The following is a 23,200-nucleotide window of genomic DNA, read 5'->3' as shown; positions in this document are numbered from 1 at the left end:
TTTGTTGAAACAAACTGTGACGTATACATTGCCATAAAAATATTCATCATCAGGTCTGCTGAATAAAAAGTAGGCTTAGTAAAGGTCACTGTTAGACATGCTCTAAGTGGCATACTCTTACGTGGCAAAGACCACTTAAGCAGTCCAACAAGCAGAGAGAAATAAAAAATGTAAATTTGATGACTGTATTGTGAGATGTTAAATTATAGTTACAAGATATATGCAGAGTTACACAGTCCAAAACACCTGCTCAGATCATGTCAAAAAGTGAAACCTATTTAGTAAGAGAGCTATGGGGATCCATAAATTATGGGCACTGGAGCAAGGATGGAAGGTGCTGATGAATAAACACTGCAGGTCAGACAAATTAGACATGGTGCAAAATTACTGCTGTGAGCAGACAGTAAGCATATGGGTCATGACATGAAAAACACTCAAACAGTCAGAGACACATTTAAACACTAGGCACGCGACTCCTCAGTGTCAGCCGAGACACTTCTGTGCAATTACATGTCTGATGCTGATGCTTTCAGTTTTTTGCATATGTACGCAGGCGCACACACATAACACTTGGCTGTGTGAATCCACCGCTGATTATTCACACTAATGGAATTCATTTTGTTTGCTTGCACATGACTGCTTAACTTTGAATTTAAGTCGCTATCATTTCAAGATCTTACACCATCCTTGATCCTTGATATAAACCTTGTATACAAAATGAAAAACAAAAATGATTTTGTATCAGCTATTATGTATGAAAAATTGTCAGGTCCAGGTATATCTCTTAAGAAAAAACATAGTTAGATTAGATATTGTCATCTGGAATCTGCATTTAGCTTAAGTTGATAAGCAATAATAGAATATTTAACTGTGTTTTTAGAGCTTCAAGTATCGTGTTTAAGCTTGCTGTAGACTGTTTAAAATAGCACACCCTACGCGATCACAAATGCATGCACACATTTTTATGGAGGCAGAGTTCAAGTCAGAGGCTTTAATAGACACAAAATTGAGGTAAATGTGCACACACAGCTACTCTGCTGCAGTATAACCACAAAAGCCTTATTTAGTATTTATCAGAGAAAACTCTGTGTAAACACTGCATGTTTTATTGATGACTGTTGTTTTTGGTATGTGAAAATGTAAGTGCATGTAAGTGTTAAGGCTTCATGGTGTTGTCTTTGCCACGACATCTTACATCAGCTCAATCTGAAGGCCCAACTAAGGGTGTGACCATTCTCTATTTTTCTCTCTATATTTTTCTTTCCCACTCTGTTCAGTGTTCTTTTCATCTTCTCACCCTATAATTCACTTTGGGGTTTTCTGCTGGACTGGAATGTTGTACAGACAGAACAGCTAGAGTCACTGCGCTCTTTTAGGTTATAATCAAAAGCAGGGAGGATCAGTACACTAGGGTCTGATTCCACAGGAACAGCCTCCGTGTCAATGGCCATTATATTTTCTACAAGACACATGATGGCTGCATCGATGTTTGTGTTGTCCTGTTAAAAATAGGAAAATATCATATGAATAGAAATGTCTTTTCAAAAAGGCATCTAGTCACTAGCTAGGGTAATATATTAAAATATATAGCCTATAATCAGTACCTTTGCAGACGTCTCGTACCAGCCCACAAAACCATGGTCCCTGGAGAAATTGTCGAGTTTGGGCAGTTTGGAACACAAACCATGGCTCTGTTGGTCGCACTTATTGGCCAGCAGGACAGCTGGTAGGGGACGCCCATTGCCAAGGGCGACTTTAGAATCAAGATCTTTTTTCCATTTCAACACAGCTTGGAAGGTGGAAGCACGAGTCATGTCAAAAACCACCAGCGCCCCAACAGCCTCTCTGTAGTACACACGTGTCATGTTGCCATACCTCTCTTGTCCTGAGAATAAAAGGGGAATTTTTTTTTAAGATAGTTTCTATGTTATTTAAAGGAATAGATTACTCGAAAGTAAACGTTTGCTCAGAGTTTGCTCACATTCTGGCCATCCGAGATGTAGATGAGTTTGATTCTTTATATGAATAGATTTGGATAAAATTAGCATTCCATTCCATACCATTCCTTACTAATGGAGCTTCTGCAGTGAATGGGTGCCGTCAGAATGAAACTTCAAACAGCTGATAAAAACATCACAATAATCCACAAGACTCCAGTCTATTAATTAATGGGAATTTGTGGCCTAGAGTTTAAAGAGTTTGACTTCTAACCGTATTGTGGGTTTCAGTCTTGCGTTGGTAATACCACGTTTGAAGTGCCCTGAGGTGATAGAGCAAGGCACCGAACCCCCAACTGCACCCTGGGTGCTGCAGCATAAATGGCTGCCCACTGCTCTGGGGGTGTGTGTTCATGGTGTGTGTGTGTCAGAGCATGAATTCTGATTATGGGTCACCATACTTGGCTGAATATCATGTCACTTTAATGTACTGTGTACTGGAAAACATGTTCCATGTTTGTAAGAAACACATCCAAACTTAGGCCTTTTAACTTTAAACCAGCACTTCTATTATCTATAATAATGCTTCTTCTAGTAAATAAAGTCCATACCCCGTTGTCCTCTCAACAAATCCATGGACCGATAATTGTTTAGAACTATTTTCCCTATTTTCGGTGTATACGGTGCTTGATATTTGCATATTTTTCTTCTGATTTATTCAAGATGATTTTTTGAAATTAAAAGATGATGTACATTCAGAGTTTTGGACTGTACTTGTGTGGATTACTGGTGTATGATGTTTTTATCAGCAGTCTACATCTAAGTGTAAGTCATTTTTGTTCCATTTTTGTACTGGTATTGGTAATATTTTCACACAAAAAAAATTCTTAGAATGGCTAAATTTGTACTTTAACTTGAACACACTACTCTTTTATAAAATCTGTAACGTGTCATCTTAAAGGCATACAACATTCATGTCATGAACATTATAACATTAGGTGGCCGTTACAACAGACATGTACATTTCCATTTGAACACGCCACAATCATTTTCCACAGAGCACTAGCTTTCACCTAAAGTGCCGCATTGTTTCCAACTCTTGCATCATCAAGGTTACATACATTTTAATCCTGATTTCATAGCACCAAATAGAAAAAGACATGACCGGATTGGCAAGGTTTTACAATGAAGAAAAGTTATTTTATGGAGGATCTTAAATGGACCTAACCTGTATTAATGCATTATCATGGCAAATACTAAGGACTAACTGAGGCCAATTAGACTTTTACAGGGTTCACAGTGGAGTACCTTGAAATTGAATTTGTGTGAGGTCCTGTGTGAGGTCATAAAACTACTGGGTTCAATTAGGGATGACTGTCATGCAATCTTCCAGATACTCTTGAGTTAAATTCAAGCTCAGGAGCACTGGGGCCACTCATAATACTGTCACTAAATATGCTAATAGAAACCTTTATGTAAATCTTTCCAGTTTTTGTTAAATTAACATTAATTGTTTTAATCATGACCCTTAAAAAATTAAAAATCTATCTCTATTTTTTAGAATTATGTTAACATATTTCGGAGTTTTCCAGTCTGTCAGGCATTCTGAATTAAATGGACTGTGTGAATGTTTTGTTTTGGAGCTGATGTGTTTGTGTGTTTTCCACCAGGAGGTGATCTGAGGACCCTCACATGAGACCAATATAAGCACAAGACCAGTGAATATAAACACGAGACAGATTCCTGTCCCTGGTTCAGTTTATTCTGAGTATAAACACAGAGAATCATTCATAGCACTGTGGCATCACATACACCAGCTGAGAGCAGGAAAATCTCAAACAAGGCATGTTATGGACTGTAGGGAATTGTCCAAGCCAAGTGTTAAAAGCATTACTCCAGTAACATTTTTAGAATCTCTTTCCATTTTTCTGTATAGCTAACTGTGTGTGATTAACATTAATAATGTTATGTGATGCATTTCCACTGTGTACATTCAATAAAAAAACATCAGTGCTAGGAAACTGAAGGTTAGAAAGGGCTGAAACTTGTCTGACCTTTTTTTTCAACAGTAAATATAAAGTCAAAGTGGATTACTGTAGATTTTGGCACTCTTTTGATGATATATTTAAGACGACCGAAACAGCTGCCTTTTATGTATAAATGTAGGTAGCTGACAGATATCATATAGGCATGATCTTTTAATGTTTGAGTTTGAGGTCCAAAATGGCATGGATAATACTATAAAATAGCCATACAAGAATCAGAAAATGTTGTGTAGAATAGTTTAAGACGCAGTACGTCATGTCACATCGCTAGAAGGCTCCTTTCTACCCATATGCTCATTTATTTACATAAGCCTGTTGACTTTTTAGATAAAGAAGTGACAATCATTAACATTGCAGGCAAAGACAAGGAACTAAACATAGCTTAAACAACTGACCTGCGATGTCCCACAACTGCAGTCGAATGACTGTCTGGTGATCCCAATTCAGGACTTTCAGAGCAAAGTCAACACCGATAGTCGCGCGGTAATGTTGAGAAAAAACCTGATGTACATAACGCTTTATGATGGAAGTCTTCCCCACACCTAAATCTCCAATGACAAGGACTTTGAGTAACCTCTCCTGCTGCATGTCAGCAGCCTAGAGTACATGACACTTTGATCCAAAAAGAAAGAAAGCTTTTGTGTTATGTAAAATTAAATTCGTGCTGGACGGAATTCTCACAACGGTTTTCGTGAACCATAAAAATAAATAAATTCACTGCGTGTTTTTGGAGTCGAGGACGCGCGCTTACAGCTGTCAAATAGTGCGTTTGAAAAAATGTTTTCTTCAAGAGCCGAGAAGTTTCGCACTTCATTTGTCTGACTGTCGACAACTTTTCATCGCGCTGTGGATTCGCTGTCGAGTCATTCAAGCCAAATCCTATACTGCTGATCTGTTCAAGAAGCCCATCACAGTGTGCCCAACTGAACTTTAGGACTGGAGATTTTAGTCCAGGGTTTAGTCTCGTTTCGAGAATAAACTACAACTCCCGTCATACTGGTTATTTGGTTCGTCTGCTCGTAAACCTTGAAATAGATGGCGCACAAGAAAAGTAAATGCCTCTGTACTGTACGTATAGAAAATGTATAGCCTACTTAAGCTAAGTAGGCTAACTGGAAGATAGTTAACCAAGAAGGAGTAGAATATGCCTATACTACTTTTTGTAACGTTTTAACAAAAGGATGTAGTCTAGTGAAACATTCAAATCTGGCACAGGCTAACTGATAACCTATATCATCGATGCATTTATATGTAAAAAATAAATAAATAAATAAATAAAAAATAAGTAGGCCTGTGTTCCCCAAGATCAGCATTAAATTATATATGAAAAAACATAAGTAAGTCGAACAAAGAAAGCATTGAAATATTTACCGTCTGCGACTGCTATTAGGAGGATTGTGGTACTGGTGCTGATGCGGGATGAGTCAGGCTATATGATGATTCTACTGTCGCTTCCATTTCATCAGCACAAAACATCCAAACATTTCTCCATCTTCCAAAACATGACAGGCATAAATCATCTTTGACTTTTACGCGACTTTGACCAAGGCAGGGATCATTTCAACAGCACGCCGACTCATCTTCAGCAACATCTAAGCAAAACAGACCGCCTACACGGAGCTGTTTGGTTTGCACCTGTTTGTCTGATTTTTCGTAGAGACGAATGTTTTGTTTATTATTCGGTATGTTATGTAAATAGTTTATGTCCGTCGTTTCATCCTGCGGTATCTAAAGAGGCTTCAATCCTTTAAAGACTATGGAATCTGCCGTTTGGCAGCTTTGAACCGACCAAACAAAAACAACGTAAGTAAAGAGCACCGAATAAGGACCCTACACAGATGCTTCGACACAAAGACAACGCTTGTTAAATCAGTTAAATTAGTAATCGTTATTAGGACAAGGCCAACGTTAGCCAGCTACTGTAGTCCAAAGGTGAGCCTCAGTGAAATCACAGTAATCTAACTGCCATCACATAGCCTACTGTCAGTAGGTCATGTTACTGTAAGACGGGTTGTATTCAGTTGCACATGACTAAGAACATTCTAACACATGCATTAAAACATATTATTATGCGTAGCCTATATCCTTACATTTTCTGAAAGAAAGCATTCTGTTAATACTAAAATAATATGGCAATCATACAGAAGTCACATCTTAAGCTGTATTTTAATGATAGATAAAGAATACACCACTAGATCTTTATCGTAACTGATGCAGGCCTGAAAATCAAACTCTGAAAGGATAATTTTGTGCTTCAATTCCCACAGGTTACAAAAGCTCTATTTTCTCCTTTAAGCAAACTGGTAAAGCAGGTTTACATAAGAATGCAGGTCTTTCTCTTTTCTGTTCTGTCCCTGGACAGTCATCGCTTATCTAATTCACTTCTCTTCTTTTTGCTTTGACAGACCTGAATAAACATGGAAGCAATTTGGCTTTACCAATTTCGACTGATTGTTATTGGGGACTCCACTGTTGGAAAATCATGTTTAATTAGGCGATTCACAGAAGGCCGTTTCGCACAAGTGTCGGACCCAACAGTCGGGGTAGATTTTTTCTCCCGCCTGGTGGAGATTGAACCTGGGAAACGCATTAAACTGCAGATTTGGGACACTGCAGGCCAGGAACGCTTCAGGTATTGTAAATCTTTATCTTGGATTATGTTACATTATACACCGTTCTCATTATTCTGCATCACTGTAAATAGCCTGACTGTCCAATCATTTATTGATTGTTCATAGGATGACTACATATAAAGTTGTTTAAGAGGTTAACCTCATAAAATTAAAATCCTATAGACCCCAAATTCCATAAAGATGTACATATATATAAATAATATAACTGTTTTTAACTATTGCACATTGTCAAATAGTTGCTTACACATCAAGAGAAACGTCCACCTTATTAAGTTAAAGCATCAAGCTTATCTGATCAGGAGCCCCTATCATCAACCTGACTGGTGTTTCTATGGTATCCGTGCTGATGTATTTCTCCCAGACTTGATGACAGGCTGATACACACACCACTGATTCTTTTATATATATATATATATATATATATATATATATATATATATATATATATATATATATATATTCACCCTAGGTGAATCAGATACTATATAATCAATGCAGCTCAAGGTCTCTTTACTAACAAAAGTTTTTCGCAGAACTCAAAAAGGAAACATAAATATAGGCAAATCACTGCCTTCTACAGTGTCACAAACTTAAAGTGATGTCAGTAAATCCAGAGGCCCCTCGGCACCCTTCACAGCTCAGTGCATATCCAGCAGTACTCCTAAACAAGCTCAGACCTTTTTTTTTTTTTTTTTACTGTCTCACTCTGATGCCTTTAAAAAAAAACATCCATCTACCTTGTTTTCATCTCTGCCTTCTGTTGCAGGTTTACATTTCCTGTTGTATCCACTCCTGTCAAACACACAAACGCCTTTCCTTAGATTCATTTCTAGTTTTACAGGACATATTCTGTTGTACATCCACACTCCACTTCTTATAAACACAGTTTGATCATCTTACTCTTGATTTGTGGTGATTTTAACATCCATGTTTGTTGTTTGTTTGATCAGTTGGCCACTGATTTTAAATAACTCCAGACATCTTTTGATTTATTTAAATTAGTGGATTGACCCACACATCTTATTGTACACACTTTGGACCTTATTATTTCTCATGGGTTCTCTGTCTCCCTTACTGAAATATCTGAGACTGCCATCTCATATCACTTCCCCATTATTATTGAATTTCCTGTTTCACCATGTTTATCGTTGTATTCTCACCTCCTCAACAGCTGAAGAATTTACTGCTGCTTTTATGGAGTCTAAACTTTGTGCCCTCAGTGAATCTCTCTCCTGCATGCCATGCTTCTTTCATCTTTTAATTCCACCTGTTCCGGAATCTTGGACTCTATTGCCTTTTATAAGCACATATCTACCAAGCTAAGAGCAAATCCTTGGATAAATGATGCCACCGTGCCCTTAGGCAGCGCTGTAGACAGGTAGAGTAAAGATGGAAGAGGGAAATTACATGTGTTATTGGAAATATTAAGGGGCTGTCTTTCTGATTATCAGAGGGCTGTGAAGGAGGCAAAGTCGAAATCTTTGTCTAATATTATCACCAATAGTATGCATTGTCCCGGGGTGATTAACACAATTAATTCTATTGTGAACCCACGCACCTGTCCTCTGACTTATGCCTCAGTCTCCACTTGTGAGAATTTTCTTCACTTTTTTTTATTAATAAAGTGGAATCTGTCAGACAACTCAAGAGTAAGAGCTCTGGAACTGATTTAGCTGTCTCTGCAGCACATTCTGTGGTGTTTGAACAGTTTGAACTGGTCTCACTGTCATTCCTTAATAAAGTAGTCCAACAAATGAAAATTACAAATTGCCCCTTGGACTTTGTTCCAACCAAACTGCTAAAAGAGGTTTTTTACCACTGTAGGGCCTTTTCTGTTGGTTTTCATTAATATGTCTTAGCTCAGGACCTGTCCCTCTTTCAAACATGCTGTGATTAGGCTTCTTCTTAAAAAAAACTAATCTGGATCCATCAGTCTTGTCTAATTTCAGAGCTGTTTCTTACCTGCACTTTCTTTTAAAAGTTTTAGAAAAAGTTGTTTTTTTGTTTTTTAGAAAATAACTCTTATTTCTGAGAAATTCCGATCTGGATTCAGACTGCAACATGGAACTGAGTCTGCACTGTTAAAGGTGCACAAGGATATTGCATGGTTTGTTGATGTCAAGAGCCCTGTTATTCTAGTGCTACTTGATCTCACGGCGGCCTTTGTTACAGTGGACCATGAAGTCCTTCTGTCTCACCCTTAATCACTTTGTTGTCATTCAGGGTACCGCACTTCAGTGGTTCTCTTCATCTTTGACCAGTAGAACCTTTTCTGTAGTGATCGGGGACTCGTCCTCCTCCACCACTTCTGTCTCTTGCGGGGTGCCACAAGGCTCTATTCTCAGACCCATTTTATTTTCACTTTACATGCTGCCTCTAAACAAATTGACAGCATGGTCATTTAGCTATGTGTTTTGGCCGAGGTCAAACCATTTTTGAATTGCTCTTACCTTGAGAAAGCTATTCATGCTTTTCTCAGTTCAAGATTAGATTATTGTAATGCGCTTTATGCTGTTGTTTCATCCCTCAGGCACCTTCAACTGGTGCAGAATGCTGCAGCCCAATTTTTATAAACACACGCAAACATGAGCACAAAAACCTAATTCTTTATTCGCTCCACTGGCTTCCAGTTTCTTTTAGAGTTGATTTTAAAATGTTATTGTTTGTTTTTAAAGCTCTCAATGGTCTTGCCCCACCTTATGTAACTAAGATGCTGGCTTTTCGTCAGCCAAACAGGGCTCTTAGGTCAACAAATCACCTTTTACTGGAAGTCCCACTGTCACAGTATAAACACTGGTGTGACTTGGTTTTTTCTTTAGCTGGGCCAAGACTCTGGAATAAGCTTCCTGTTGATATGTGCACCATTACTGACCTGGGCATTTTTAAAGTTGATCTTAAACCTTATTTAGACTGGCTTTTAATATCTAGCAATTGTTGTGAAAATTCCAACTAATCTGTTGTTTTACCAAAAGCTGGAGTCATTACAATCTGATTTAAAATTAAGAATAATATGTATACATATTCATGGATAAATCATTTACATTTACATTTACATTTAAATTGCAATTCTGCATCCTGTATATTACCTCAATTCAAATTCAGGAACATTGTTTCATTTTGTTATGATTTCTTCAGGTCAATTACCAGAGCATACTACCGTAACTCTGTGGGAGGTCTTCTGCTCTTTGACATAACCAACCGTCGCTCCTTCCAGAACGTTCACGAGTGGCTAGAAGAGGCACGCAGCCATGTGCAGCCCCACAGCATTGTCTTCCTGCTGGTCGGCCACAAATGTGATCTGGAACCACAGCGTCAGGTGAGCCGGCAAGAGGCAGAGAAGCTAGCGGCTGCATATGGCATGCGCTACGTGGAGACTTCAGCACGTGATGCCATAAATGTGGAGAGGGCTTTTACAGAGCTAACACAGGATATATTCGAGCTGGTGAAGAGTGGGGAGATTACAATCCAGGAAGGTTGGGAGGGAGTGAAGAGCGGGTTCGTACCGAACGTGGTGCATTCGTCAGAAGAAGTGACAAAGGGTGACCGCCGGTGTTTCTGCTGAGTCAGTAATCGCCACACTGGTACTTATCAAACATTTGGGCCCTGGTGGACAAAACAACCCCACTTCCTCCAATCACAGTGTCAGTCTTCAACTCCATGATTATCACCCCTTTCCTGCCTGCTGAATGTCTAAATGAGTCCCACCATGCCATATTGCTTCACTTTTCTATATTACTTTACTCATTTACCTAATCCCACAATCTTGTAAATGGACGAATTGAACTGTTAAGAATAAAAGGCTATTGCAGAACTCCAGCTGAAAGGCCAATCAGAACTATATCTGCACTTTAACTGTAACATCTCTCATTCATTCTGTTGAGCCACGAAAGTTAGACTTCCCAAATGAAGATGCTCTTGCTATAGACATTGCAGTATCGAGAACAAGCTTGTTCCAGGTATCTTCTATTGGTTGTATCATGGGGCAGATAACGGACTAAAACAATTTTTACTTGCTGACTTAAATGATGAATGCTGAGATATGCATTTCTGTTGACTCTAAGATCTCAGACTTGAAACATTTGACTGCTGGTGGTGTCAAATGTCTGATTATTTTAGTAAAGACAAACAGAAAGGAGATATACTGCAATATACTACATGAAACACACAATCTGTCATGATTCCCATATGAAACAAAAATAGATTTTCCATTATAATTGAAATGGTGCGAGATAAACGTCACCTGAAATGATAATCCATCATATCACCCAAAAGAGTAATTTTATGATCTAATGCTGAGATTCATAAGTAACTATTAAAAGTAGATCCATGAGACCAAGATGGATTAATAAACATGCATTATTTTACAAATATTAACATTTCACTTATCACACATTACCACTAGAGGCCTCTGGTGCTCACCAGAATTACAAAGAAACCTTAATCAGTTGTACTTTACACCTTTTATCCCAAAGAGTGTTTCTGATGTCACAGCTTGTGATTGTACAGTACTATCTAATGTGAAAAAGCAAGCTCGTCCTATAGGTTTTCTAAGTGCCCAGTGAGGGCCATTGACCTTGTACACATTCACATCTGTATCTATAGAGATTGCATCACCACGTAATTAACCCTTACTTTATTCATCTATAACTTTATCTTTACTTTTTTAAATGACTTGCTCTTCACTTTTACTCTCACCCCTAATAAATATTTCCATAGCCACTTTCTCGAATCTGATATGTTGGTCGATACTGTCCATAACAGTGCACAAATGTAGTTAATCTGTCACATCATTAGATAACATGAAGCCATTTCAAAACATGGCTGAGACGGGGTCAAACAAGAGGAGTTTGGATTGGGTTGACCACTGGCTTGCTCTATAAGCTTTTTGTGGCTTATGTGGATTTGCAAGGACTGGCTGTACAAACACTGTTGTTTCAGTGAATTTAAGACACCCTGTACCTCTTCATCAAGGTAACTTGAAATGTACTACAAATTAAAATAACATGCAAAAAATGTTCTTGTTGTATATTATAACTTAATTGACATTTCACCCGTGGCCTGTAGGAATTGAGGGCCATTGAATAGTTCAATGATGATATTATAATTACAACTGGTGTACTGCTCCGAAAGCATGTAATTAAAAGGCAGTAGAATTGCAAGACAAAATTTTTAGTTTCAGTACTGCATAAGTGATTGTCAAAGATTGAAAGAAATGGACAGATTTGCAGGCACATATTTAATTAGTTGGATTCAGCAAAGCTTAGTCATCCCGATCACTGCCAAAACTTTAATCAGATGAGGAATTATAAAAAGCTACTGTACGCAGATTAAAAACACAGACCATCTCATCGATTTTGTGCCTTTTTCCCCAAATCGCTTCATTATTAGTTCCTTGTTCAGTGTTTAATGGATTCAATGTGACAAATGAGTACAGATGAAGGACAAGAGATGAAAAAACAGACATCAGTGGAGAAGGAAGGAGGCTGATAAATGAATGTCCCCTGATATTCTGCATGCTGCATTTTGACAAAGATCTCACCAAGATTTGGCAAGAAAAAATCAACAAAAAGAAATTTGAAGTCCATAGAAGGTTAAACCGTTTCGCTTCAACAGAACAGAAATGTCAGAGTTTTACCAGACAACAAATGAGAGGAAAAAGAGCACAGAGGAAGACAAATGTGTAGACCTTTGAGAGAGAGGCCCCCTCTTAAACAGCTAATAATTCATCATTAAAAAAAAAAGAAAACTACCATTATTACTTGTTTGTTTTTTTCCACCTCTTTACTTGAAAAAATACTTTAAAAAGTAATAAATCAATAGATAACAGTTGGTGTTGGTGCAAACAGATACATGGCGGTGAATGTTCTGATGGGTAAGTATTTTGGGTGGGACCAAACTAAGCCTCCTCTATTAGGACGGTTCAGCAGATTTGAGGAGGTTGTCTTTGCTCCTTCTCTTGACATCCCAATTGTAAACACGTGCCATATCTGGGAGAGTAGCAGTTAAGGGGGATCTGAAAACGTTGGCAAGTATTTCCTCACACTGCCACTTGAAAGAACATGTTAAACTTAGATGACACAAGAGTCTTCAACAAAACTTTCACTGACGGATTCTAGCAGATGGTGAGAACAGGTGGCACTTATGGTCTGTATCTGATTTAACCAAGGAGTTCTTCCTTGAAAGAAATCTACAGATGTCTTCGTTTCCAATCACATTATAGCTATGACATTATTACTTCTTTTCCACCAAATTAGAGCAGTGCATAACTCCATATCTCTCACAGCTGGCCTCATTGCTAACTCTAAACAAGATTTATAATTACATATTTGATAACAAGCAACAAAAGGAAGTGTCTAAGTGCTCTCCACCGCTCCACACATCAAATACTGCATTTATTTTTTTATCAAATAAATGACAAATATTTAGACAAATAATTTATACATCTTGCTTAAACCAAACTTTTGAATGGTAATCTGTATATCTACGCTATTGATCTGGCATTTACATTTTCAACTAAGACAAATTTAAAATATTATAAGTAAAGAACTAAGAAAATTAGCACATTATTACTGAAAAGAACAAATACAAACCTGAGTCTCTCTATTTATTTGCCATTTTTTAAGGATACTGACTTCAGTGGTTGTGAACTGATCTCTGAGGAAGTCCAGGTCATCTTCCAGAGAGTCCAGATTCCGGGAAGCTGTGGCCAAGTTTTTCTCCAACAGTGCCTGGGCCTCATCAATATCATATTCCAACATGACATTAGCCTGGCACAAAAACACAAAAAACATAGCTATAAACTAGTTTGTCATATTAACAATTAACAGACAGGCATGTGACACATTGCCAATCATATTTCATCAGTTCATGAGGAGCTTAAGCTTAACAAACCCTCTTACAACACAACTGAGCTGCACAATATTCTAAAAAGGAAAAGATATAGGCAGTATTTGAAAACTGAAAGTGTCAAACAGCAATATTCAAGTGCCACCCTATTTTTATTTACATAATATGATGTATTTCTATAACCAAGAGCAGCCTGATTTTATCCATCTGTAAACTGGTGTTTTTAAGAAATTAAATATTATCAATTGCTTATTTCATGTTCACTATTAATACAATGACACATGTTAGTCAACACTTACCCCAAGCCACAAACACACTTTATCTGTGGGTGGGACAGAGGCTTTGCAATAAACGTTATCAGCCAACAGAAAATGTGTCTCCATGAGATCTGTAGTGTCCTGAAACAGGAAAACAAACAATACAGATGGGACAAAGTGTGAGTGACAGAAAACAAAACATTAATTTAAAAGCAAATGTTTAGGCATTAGAGAGTTAATCTTTGATTTGCTCTCCTCCAACCATTTGCATATATGGAGATATGGGAGCTAGATATTGTGATGGGCTCACCTTCTTTTTCTGCATGTGCCGTAAGATTTCTAACGTCTGTTTGATTTGTGGGATCTGGCTTTTCAACCTAAGAAATACAACAACAAAAAATATCAGTGAAGTTTCATTAGCAATAATATTTTATGCTTATACTATGAGCAATTAAATTGATTTTTTTTTTTTTTGCAGTAATAAATCACTGTTTATTTGTTCCTTATAACAAAAGAACAACAATAGTCTGCAATGATGCAAGGAAACTAGTAGCCAGTCAAACAGACATATTCTGCAAAAAAAGAACATCATTTAGCACTGACACAGAATCTAATCATTGCCTATTACTCTACAGCGTAGAATAGATGACCAAACCTGAGTTTCTTCTGAGCCAGATTGAGCTCCATATATTTATATTTCTGATACTGTTCATCCAGCTTCCTCAGCACGGCGTCTGCTGTGTCATTGCCCGGCTGCTTCATGAAGGCATCCACATCTTCCTACAGAAGCACAGTTACAGTTCACATATCATTAACAACATCTTATGGGATTCCTTAAATGAATCACATCATATATATATAGTACTTAAATACTGATTAATCGTGTGTTATCTGTCACTCAAAGCCCACTGCACCTTCAAGATATGAGCAAGCAAAGCCTAAACCTCATAAGGAGAAGAGCAGGGCGCTTTCTACTAAAGAAAGCCGTTAAACACCAACTGAAAATGTCGACAGCAAGGACATGAAAATTAACTATTTTTCATATACTCCCACTGACCACAAATATTGCTTCGGGGATTCCGAGGTGTTTTTTCTTATTTGCAGCTCCTGCATTGCCACCCTCTATGGTCGTCGCCATTTTGGAGAGACTCACTTCCTCTTCACGCACGCGCCCGTTGTTCTTACGCACGCGCGAGCTCTGCCTGCATAATTAAAGTAACGGCATGTGTTTCTAACGGTGATCCACTGATGTATTAATTTGTTCATTATCTCATTAAATGTGTTAAAAAATGTATTTTAGTTTTAAATTCAGTACCGTAGTCATGGTGAACTTATGTTTTGTAGGCTTCGTCACTTAACAAATCAACCAGCAGATGTCAGTGTCGCCTAAACGACCCACAGACAGAGCACGAGGCGCTGTCCGTGACGTGGACTGTTGGTGACGAGCCAGAAGTGTGATCTCATACATTCATTTATGCAAACATTCCTTTGAAGATACAGAACACATCTAATTTGTCTCAGTCTTTTTGTAAAGCAGTGCGAATCTAATGTGCGGAATAGCGCCCTGTTTTACGATTTGATTAATAATATTATAATATTAGCAAAATATACATAAATGTAGATATTTTTAATCTCCTTATTTGTTTATAATACTTAGAAATTGTGTAAAATACTTCTCAGATGCCCTTATAGTAAAATGAAAAATCAAGGCATTAAAACGGGTTTGTTTGTTTCTTGTTGTAATTATATTTTCTTTATATTATAATTATTTTGTTATATTATTTAAAGTATGTTTTTTATGTTATGTATTTTGTGTGGAGTCAATATGGTTCTATTGTGTTTAGCCTTCCACAAAAGATTCTGCCTTGTAAATGCTATTTTGTTTTTAATAAATAAGTATGATCTCATACATTTAGGGTGACATGAAAAAATAGATGAATACTATGGTTATTAATCTTCAATTCAATTTTAAATTATATTGATTCAGGTCTCTGTTCTGCATACTAAAATGATCCAATACAACACCACCAGTGTTCAATGTTTATACCCTTAAGTAAGGTGGGGGGAGTCGTGGCCTAGTCGTTAGAGAGTTTAACTCCTAACCCTAGGGTTGTGGGTTCAAGTCTCGGGCTGGCAATAACAGGACTGAGGTGCCCTTGAGCAAGGCACCAAACACCCAACTGATCCCTGGGCGCCGCAGCATAAATGGTTGCCCACTGCTCTGGGTGTGTGTTCACGGTTTGTGTGTGTTCACTTCTGTGTGTGTGCACTTTGGATTGGTTAAATGCAGAGCATGAATTCTGAGTATGGGTCACCATACTTGGCTGAATGTCACGTCACTTTCACTTTTTTTTGAAGGACATCGGTAAATGTTTTCTGAACACTGTTTGTTCTTGAACACTAAATATTTTTATTGATAAATTTCTGTAACTCTCGCCACAACAAAACTGAATAAGTACAATGCTAAAATGGAGTAGATGTGTATGATATGTACCTTAGTCAGCGTACACGCCATATATAATTCTTTGCTAATTCGGTTTTTGGTTGATGTGTGTTTATTTTTTGTTTTTTTACTTGATTTTGATTGCTAATACAACAATAAAAATACAAAAATTAAATTAAACAAAATCCTCATAACTAACAACTCTGTAAAGCATATGCTGTGACAATAACAACAGACTCTACATCTGTCCCTCACAGCTTTGTTTTCTTGCACAAACATGAATGTGTACTCTGTCCCTGACTAGAGTCTATGGTAGTCTTGCTAATCAAAAGGATACTGATTGAGTCAGAGTGAGCTATGAGCAATGCCATTGAGCTTAGTATGTAACCTCAGGTTGCTTCGGGCAGACTGCCCTTGTGTACTCACTTCTGGATAAAAAGGTTTAGCTGAAATTACTATAAATTCTGTACCTAGAAAGAGTGTGCTAGACCAACCTGCTTGCCTGAAATATAGTTTGGCTGTTAATACAGCGGCTGGAGGTTCTGCTGATAAGGTGACTCAGGAAATGAATGCATGCTGATGATGATTTGTGGTGGCTGTTGTTGTAATCAGTGTCCAGTTAGAAATACAAGATGGAGTTCATCTGGCTTCATTTAAACCAGAGGTTTTCAACCTTTTTGACCCCAAAGCCACCAATTGTCTATTCAGAGCTTCCTCAAATAGGCTACATTTTCTCTGTTATGATGAAAAAGATTTTTAAATAAAAAGCATTGGGGATGAGATAAATTTCTTAATAAAATGATGTCAGTTTACACGTTGTATCACAGCTGAGTAAGATTATTTAAATATAATTTTACAATTTTAACATCTTATGCTCTCAGCATGCCTTTTAGATGAATAAAAGTGGTTCACTGGATTGTAATCATCAGAGAACCATTGTAAGTGCTATACAGCACCTTTGCCAAATGGACCCCATTCTCCTCCTTACATTTTAGATATGTTACTCCACTCTCATTTGGTTGCTATGAAGGGGAATTTACTACAATGGCAAAAGCTGTTTTGAATCACTTTTATGCTTTTCTGAGGTCAAAAAGTCTCATGTGTGGGCTCTGGAATATTTCCTTGGGGGCAAAAAAGTGGAGAACCATATTATCTTCAGGAAATACACTTTATTTTAATGTTGTTTTTTAATCCTTTCTCTAACTAAATATTGTATGGCAGTGGGGCTATATAGCGACTTAAATAGGCATTGAACCACTGAAGAACCAAATACATTTTGTGTCTTTGTGTAGAGTCCCTTCTGCATATTATTAAGTAAAACCTCAAAGTGATGAAGAAAGCTCTGAGTGTGACACCATAAATCAGATTTTCAATGATGAGCATATTCAACAGATGTTAAATAAGGACAGGAACATTGTTACCAATGACAAACTTATTAAAGAATTAAATAAGGGCCTAAAAGACACCAGACCATATGTATCACTGCCAAAACAACAAAAAACAAACAAGTCCACTATTAGTTTATATGTCCAACCAGATAAGTCAAGGTTATATTAATGATATTTATTAAGGCAGACTACTTTATTACCCACATTATTATGATCAAATGTCACTTCCAGGAAACATAAAAGAGATAAGTTCATGTGTTTACTCCATTCAAACAGAGTGATGGGCCTGTGCAAATGAAATTAAGTGTCATCAGCTCAGTCCTTCCCGTTAACAGTACCACAACAAAGACCGCTTCAGATACGTTTGAAAACACACATACGCCATAAACCCTTGGCAATCACAATGATTAAGAGGCCTGTGTTTGGTATCAGTGCGCAGGGCAGTGGTTTCAGGCGTCGTGTTCGTCAGAACTGCGTCAGAAGCGATGAACTCACTGGAGGGGCGTCGCTTGTAAGGCAGACTCATAGCGCAGCGAGTATCAGCACTGGGCGGGTGTGAGGAAACCTCTGGGAAAGGGGGAAATCTAGCTCATTCTGTTTATTTTGGAACGACAATAAACAGACGTTAATTTTTAATCTACTACAAGCATTAAATCATTCAGTCTCGTGTCTCTAATCTCCGCCTGAAGCGAAAGGGCGAGTTTAACGCGCGTGAAGAATCGTGAGCGGCAGCGCGAGCTGGAAGCATCTTTTCAGGACCTTGGACAGAGCGCGCGCATACAATGGCACCAGTGACTACGGAAGAAGCACATTTCGGTGAGTAAATTGTTATTATTTAACATTTTCGGAGAACATATGGTATTTGTGCATGGTTAAAAAACTGCTTTTCCCTGATGCGCGAGGATAGGCATAAATATTATATTAGTAGTTTATGACATCACTGGTGAAGATGCATAACCGCGTTGAGATGTTTGTTAGAAGCCTTCGGTGATAAAATATTGGTCACACAAGAGTACTTTATTTGTTTTCTGAGAGAAAGACAAAAGGCTGACAGAGCATCTTAGTTGATCCACTGGAGAGGTGCTGGACCCACCACGAAAACGGAAATTTCCAGATACACAGACACTACAGCACTACCACATGGTTGACGCTTGTCAGGCTTTTGTAGCTTAATCTAAATGAGCAGTTCTTTGTAAATGTAAATAGTAATCTCTGCCATTATTTAACAGATTGTGATCTCCTGAGATCTTGTTCGCTGAGGAAAAAGTGGCATTATTTTTCTTTGCATGGTTTTACTTGGCTTTAACTGTTAACGTCAACATATGACAGTGTTTGTGTTGCCTCAGATGCAAAACAATTTATATTATCTCTGTACTTTCCCCCATTGAAGGTATTTTAATATATCATGGCAACAGTAAGTCTACATCCATTTATTAAATAAATAAATTATTGGTGTTTTTTCCCCTCAATTTCCTGTTTTATTAATAGCGGAGGTTCCTGTGAGCGTGGCAGTGGTGAGTGTGTTTGGCCTGGTCTTCAGCGTCTCCATCTTTGCATGGATTTGCTGTCAGCGCAAAGCCAACAAGGCTAGTAATAAGACCCCACCCTATAAGTTTGTTCACATGCTGAAGGGAGTTGACATCTATCCTGAAAGCCTGAATGGAAAGAATAAGTTTGGAGGAGAAAAGACAACAGAAGCACATGGAAAACAGACCCTCAGTCCCAGCGGTGGGCGATCAGACCTCCATCTGGACCTGGAGAAACGAGATCTTAACGGAAACTTCCCTTCCAAGTCACCAACCCTCCAACTCAAGGTGCGTAGCTCCCCAGACCTGGACATCCCCTCTCTGCAAGTAGGCTCTGGGTCAGGTGGTAACCAGGAGACTGGTACTCCAGAAAGCGTTCTGTCCAGTCAGACACCGACACCAGCTGTGGAGAAATCTCAGGACAAAGAGGGTGGCCTGGGGACACTCTACTTTTCGGTTGAGTACAACTTTGAGAAGAAGGCTTTCATGGTTCACATCAAGGAGGCACACAGATTGTCTCCCACGGATGAACAGTCAATGACCTCTGACCCCTATATCAAGCTGACCTTGCTGCCTGAGAAGAAGCACAAGGTGAAGACACGCGTTTTGAGGAAGACTCTGGACCCAGCCTTCGACGAGACCTTCAGCTTCTATGGAATCCCATATGCAAGAGTTTCCCAGCTGGCTTTGCACTTCATGGTGCTGAGTTTTGACCGCTTTTCACGTGACGAAGTGATCGGAGAGACCCTCGTCCCTCTGGCTGACATCGACCTATCCGAGGGGCGCGTCCTCATGAGCCGAGACATCATTAAAAGGAATGTCAGGGTAAGAAAAGCTTTAATTATATTTCTTTTGATCAAATTTTCACATATATTTAAATTTAAATATATTTAAATTTATTGATTTTTTTACATATATTTACATTTATATACCGAAATATGCATGTCTTTAAATAAATTAAAAAAACTATTTTATAATAACAATGTATTATATATAGATACAGTCAAAGACAGTCAGTAGTTGGTCTTGCTTACTGCGGACAGTCAGTGGCACACCCAAGTCTGAATAGAGAAACAATTAATGGTGTCTGTTTGTCCACTGGGTCAATAAATCCATCCATCTTAAGGCCCACAGGTTGTAAATTTTTAATTGACCCACTAATGAACCACACATGACTCAGTGTTCCTGCCTTTAAATACTGACTGCATGTATTTAGGATGATAATAAATGAACTAACCTGTTAACAAAGAGTCTTCACCAATTTTCTTGTCACATATAATGCACTCCTAAATGCATTAAAGGCTTTGTTGAGGACTGAAAGGCCACATGCCTTATTAAAATAATAGTGAACAGGGCAGAAGTCATAATCTTTGACAGAATCTTGTTTTGGCAACACAATTTCACTGTTATGTGCATAAGAATTCACTCCATTTGAGATGAAAGGAAAGCTATTATCTTTCATTGGTGACTGTGGCTGCATATAGTTAAACACACATAATTATGCCTCATCGGTTGAGAAGCATTCCAAGTCATCGCCGTGGCAGCAGCAGAACCCTGCTGATGTGTTGCCAAGGCAACATGCTGCCGTGTTCACACATAATTGGAGTCATACATTGGTGTTGTGCCAAGGCAATGATTCACAGTCAGTTGCCCGTAACCCTAACGCACGTAGAAGTTGTCTTCTCAAACCTGCCTAGCGTTAGCTGGCCAGATGTGAAATCATAAAAAGAAGTTGTTTTGGGCTTTGTGATGCTGATTGTGTCCAAACCTTGCAAGAACATACAAATAAATGTCTCGGTTCTTTATCTTTATCTTCAGAGGAGTGCTGGTCGAGGAGAGCTACTTCTATCCCTGTGTTATCAGTCGACCACCAGTACTCTGACTGTAGTGGTACTGAAAGCCCGCCACCTGCCCAAGACTGACTCCAGCGGACCCTCAGGTGAGGTTAAAGCACGGGTCAGATAGAAGCTGTCATTAGCTGAAGCACCATTCTTTATATATATATATATATAGAGAGAGAGAGAGAGAGAGAGAGAGAGAGAGAGAGAGAAAGATTCCAGACATTTCAAGATCTGCATGTTTTTTGAAGAAACAATACTTACTGAGGAAATCTAAAATAATAATAATAATAACCACAATTTGATTGTAGGTTTTTATTAAAGTCATTTTAATTAAGTTAGTTTTGATATATCAATAATATTATAAATATTAATTTCATCATTCATAAAAATGATAATAATAATATATACATATAAATAATAATAGGTGATCCTGCAGTTTATCCTTCTTTGAATTTTTTTTTACATTTTAATAGTTAAAGTAAAAGTAAATGAGAAATTTTGCCTTGCCAGCTAGATTAAATAATAATTAAAATATTTTATTTATACTGTATATTTTATTTTAGGTTACATTTATTTCATTTCAAGTAACGTGTTGTTTTCTATGGTTTCAGTCAACTATAATGACCATGATCAACACTTCTTAAGCTGTATCGTCTGTTATCTTCCAGTGCACAATGTATCATTTCTGTGCATCGACTGAAGAATTGATTTCTGTCTCACTCTGTTTATTTCTCTTCCTGCTGTCTTTTTTAGATCCTTATGTGAAGGTGAACCTGTTCCAGGGGAAGAAGCGAGTGTGTAAGAAGAAGACACATGTGAAAAAGTGCGCCCCCAATCCAGTCTTCAATGAGCTCTTCGTTTTCGACCTGCCCTCAGAAGACGGCCTGCGAGACACTAGCGTGGAGCTCCTCCTGCTGGACTCCGACAGATCGTCCCGTACACCTGTCATCGGCCGACTCCTCCTGGGCACCTCCTCCCCCGGCACCGCTGGCGAGCACTGGCGCGAGATCTGCGACCACCCGCGCCGACAGATCGCTAAGTGGCACGCGCTGTCCGAAGACTAGCTCTGTTGGTCTCATTGCCAACAGATGCCTAGGAACTGTCACTGGAAATCCATGGTTGAGTGGGCAGGATTTGAACTGTGGACTTGTTGCGAGTAATGTCCTCTGTCAATCAACTGATCTCAGTCATATCATTGGGGTGGGGCTTCTTCTTAAAGGGGGAGGCGGCAGCTGAACCTGACCAATTAATGATTCCAAAGACTGTCTCAGATGCCCGTTTTCTTCATGCTTCATTCGAAACCTGATCGATCACCACATTGTACAGTACGGAATGTCATGTTGCTATTGCTGTTCTTCTCTACTCACTGTCAATAATACTCCATTATGCGATAAAATTAAAGAAAGTCCTGGTAATGTGATGATGTAAATTAACTGAATGACCTGTTTATTTTTTAAGAGATGCTTTTATCTTTTGTTTATTCAGATGTTAAAATTCCTTTATTCTCTTCCTTTTATACTTGATTTCTCAACTTTGGTTCGTTTTTGTGTTTTCTGCTTGACGTTTTTGTAAGTTAACATGGTGTGGAAGCAGCCTAAATTAGGCACAAACTAGCAGAGACGGATGTGTTACTGCAGGACGACTGCACGAACTGAACAGGACCGCATGCAGTGTGTGTGAATGTGTGTGTGTGTACATTACTGTGTATGTGTGTGTGTATGTTAGTTCATTTCCAGTGGAGTGTGAGACAGAATGTGGAAGTGATGTATATGTGTATTACTATAAAACATCCAGTTCTGAGAAAGAAATACAGTGTCTCTCCTATGTTGTAGTTAATCTAAACTGCTTCCATCTGATGGAGCAATATTAATTTAGAATACTATTTACTGTGATGAGCAGGAGTCAGTGGTTTACATCACATTCAAATCAATATTAGTGATAAGCATTATAGAGAAAAATACAGATTAAGTAAAATACCTAATATCCATAACATTTTCTCAGGAAACAATTTGACATAAAAAACTAAAATAATAATAATACTTTTATTCATCAAGAATGCATTACACTTATCAAAAGTAGCAATTTATAAAAAGACATTTCTAATGTTACACAACATTTCTATTTCAAATAAATGCAGTTCTTTTGAACTTTCTAAACATCAAAGTATCCTATAAAAAGTTTTATATTGCTATTAAGCAGCACAATCATTGATAATAAGAAGAAATGTTTCTTAAGCACCAAATCAGCATCAGAAGGATATTAGTTTTGCATCACAGGAATAAAT

At 38.1% G+C, this 23,200-nt stretch overlaps 4 protein-coding genes across 4 annotated transcripts; 2 read left to right on the top strand and 2 right to left on the bottom strand.

Moving 5' to 3' along the window:
* Positions 1–976: 976 nt before the first annotated feature.
* zgc:162171 (Rab32_Rab38 domain-containing protein) lies at positions 977–4,942 on the bottom strand. The gene is made up of 3 exons (XM_026266973.1): positions 4,378–4,942; positions 1,605–1,885; positions 977–1,499 (listed from the first exon to the last, which is right to left on the bottom strand). Exons 1-3 carry the CDS (start codon positions 4,568–4,570, stop codon positions 1,299–1,301), a joined length of 675 nt encoding a protein of 224 aa, XP_026122758.1. The 5' UTR covers positions 4,571–4,942; the 3' UTR covers positions 977–1,298.
* A 430-nt stretch (positions 4,943–5,372) lies between these two features.
* rab39bb (RAB39B, member RAS oncogene family b) lies at positions 5,373–11,715 on the top strand. The gene is made up of 3 exons (XM_026266974.1): positions 5,373–5,785; positions 6,388–6,614; positions 9,751–11,715. The coding sequence occupies exons 2-3, from the start codon at positions 6,400–6,402 to the stop codon at positions 10,175–10,177; spliced, it is 642 nt and encodes a 213-aa protein (XP_026122759.1). The 5' UTR covers positions 5,373–5,785; positions 6,388–6,399; the 3' UTR covers positions 10,178–11,715.
* Positions 11,716–11,887: 172 nt separating this feature from the next.
* Positions 11,888–14,912, bottom strand: vbp1 (von Hippel-Lindau binding protein 1). Its single transcript, XM_026266975.1, has 6 exons — positions 14,776–14,912; positions 14,374–14,498; positions 14,029–14,095; positions 13,761–13,859; positions 13,244–13,382; positions 11,888–12,602 (listed from the first exon to the last, which is right to left on the bottom strand). Exons 1-6 carry the CDS (start codon positions 14,854–14,856, stop codon positions 12,526–12,528), a joined length of 588 nt encoding a protein of 195 aa, XP_026122760.1. The 5' UTR covers positions 14,857–14,912; the 3' UTR covers positions 11,888–12,525.
* Positions 14,913–18,052: 3,140 nt separating this feature from the next.
* syt4 (synaptotagmin IV) lies at positions 18,053–22,724 on the top strand. The gene is made up of 4 exons (XM_026266972.1): positions 18,053–18,365; positions 19,038–19,900; positions 20,894–21,014; positions 21,670–22,724. The coding sequence occupies exons 1-4, from the start codon at positions 18,332–18,334 to the stop codon at positions 21,978–21,980; spliced, it is 1,329 nt and encodes a 442-aa protein (XP_026122757.1). The 5' UTR covers positions 18,053–18,331; the 3' UTR covers positions 21,981–22,724.
* The last annotated feature ends 476 nt before the right edge of the window (positions 22,725–23,200 follow it).

This window comes from Carassius auratus, chromosome 7 (assembly GCF_003368295.1).
Source record: "Carassius auratus strain Wakin chromosome 7, ASM336829v1, whole genome shotgun sequence".
NCBI classification, from domain to species: Eukaryota; Metazoa; Chordata; class Actinopteri; order Cypriniformes; family Cyprinidae; genus Carassius; species Carassius auratus.
This window is presented reverse-complemented; position numbering and strand designations above follow the sequence as displayed.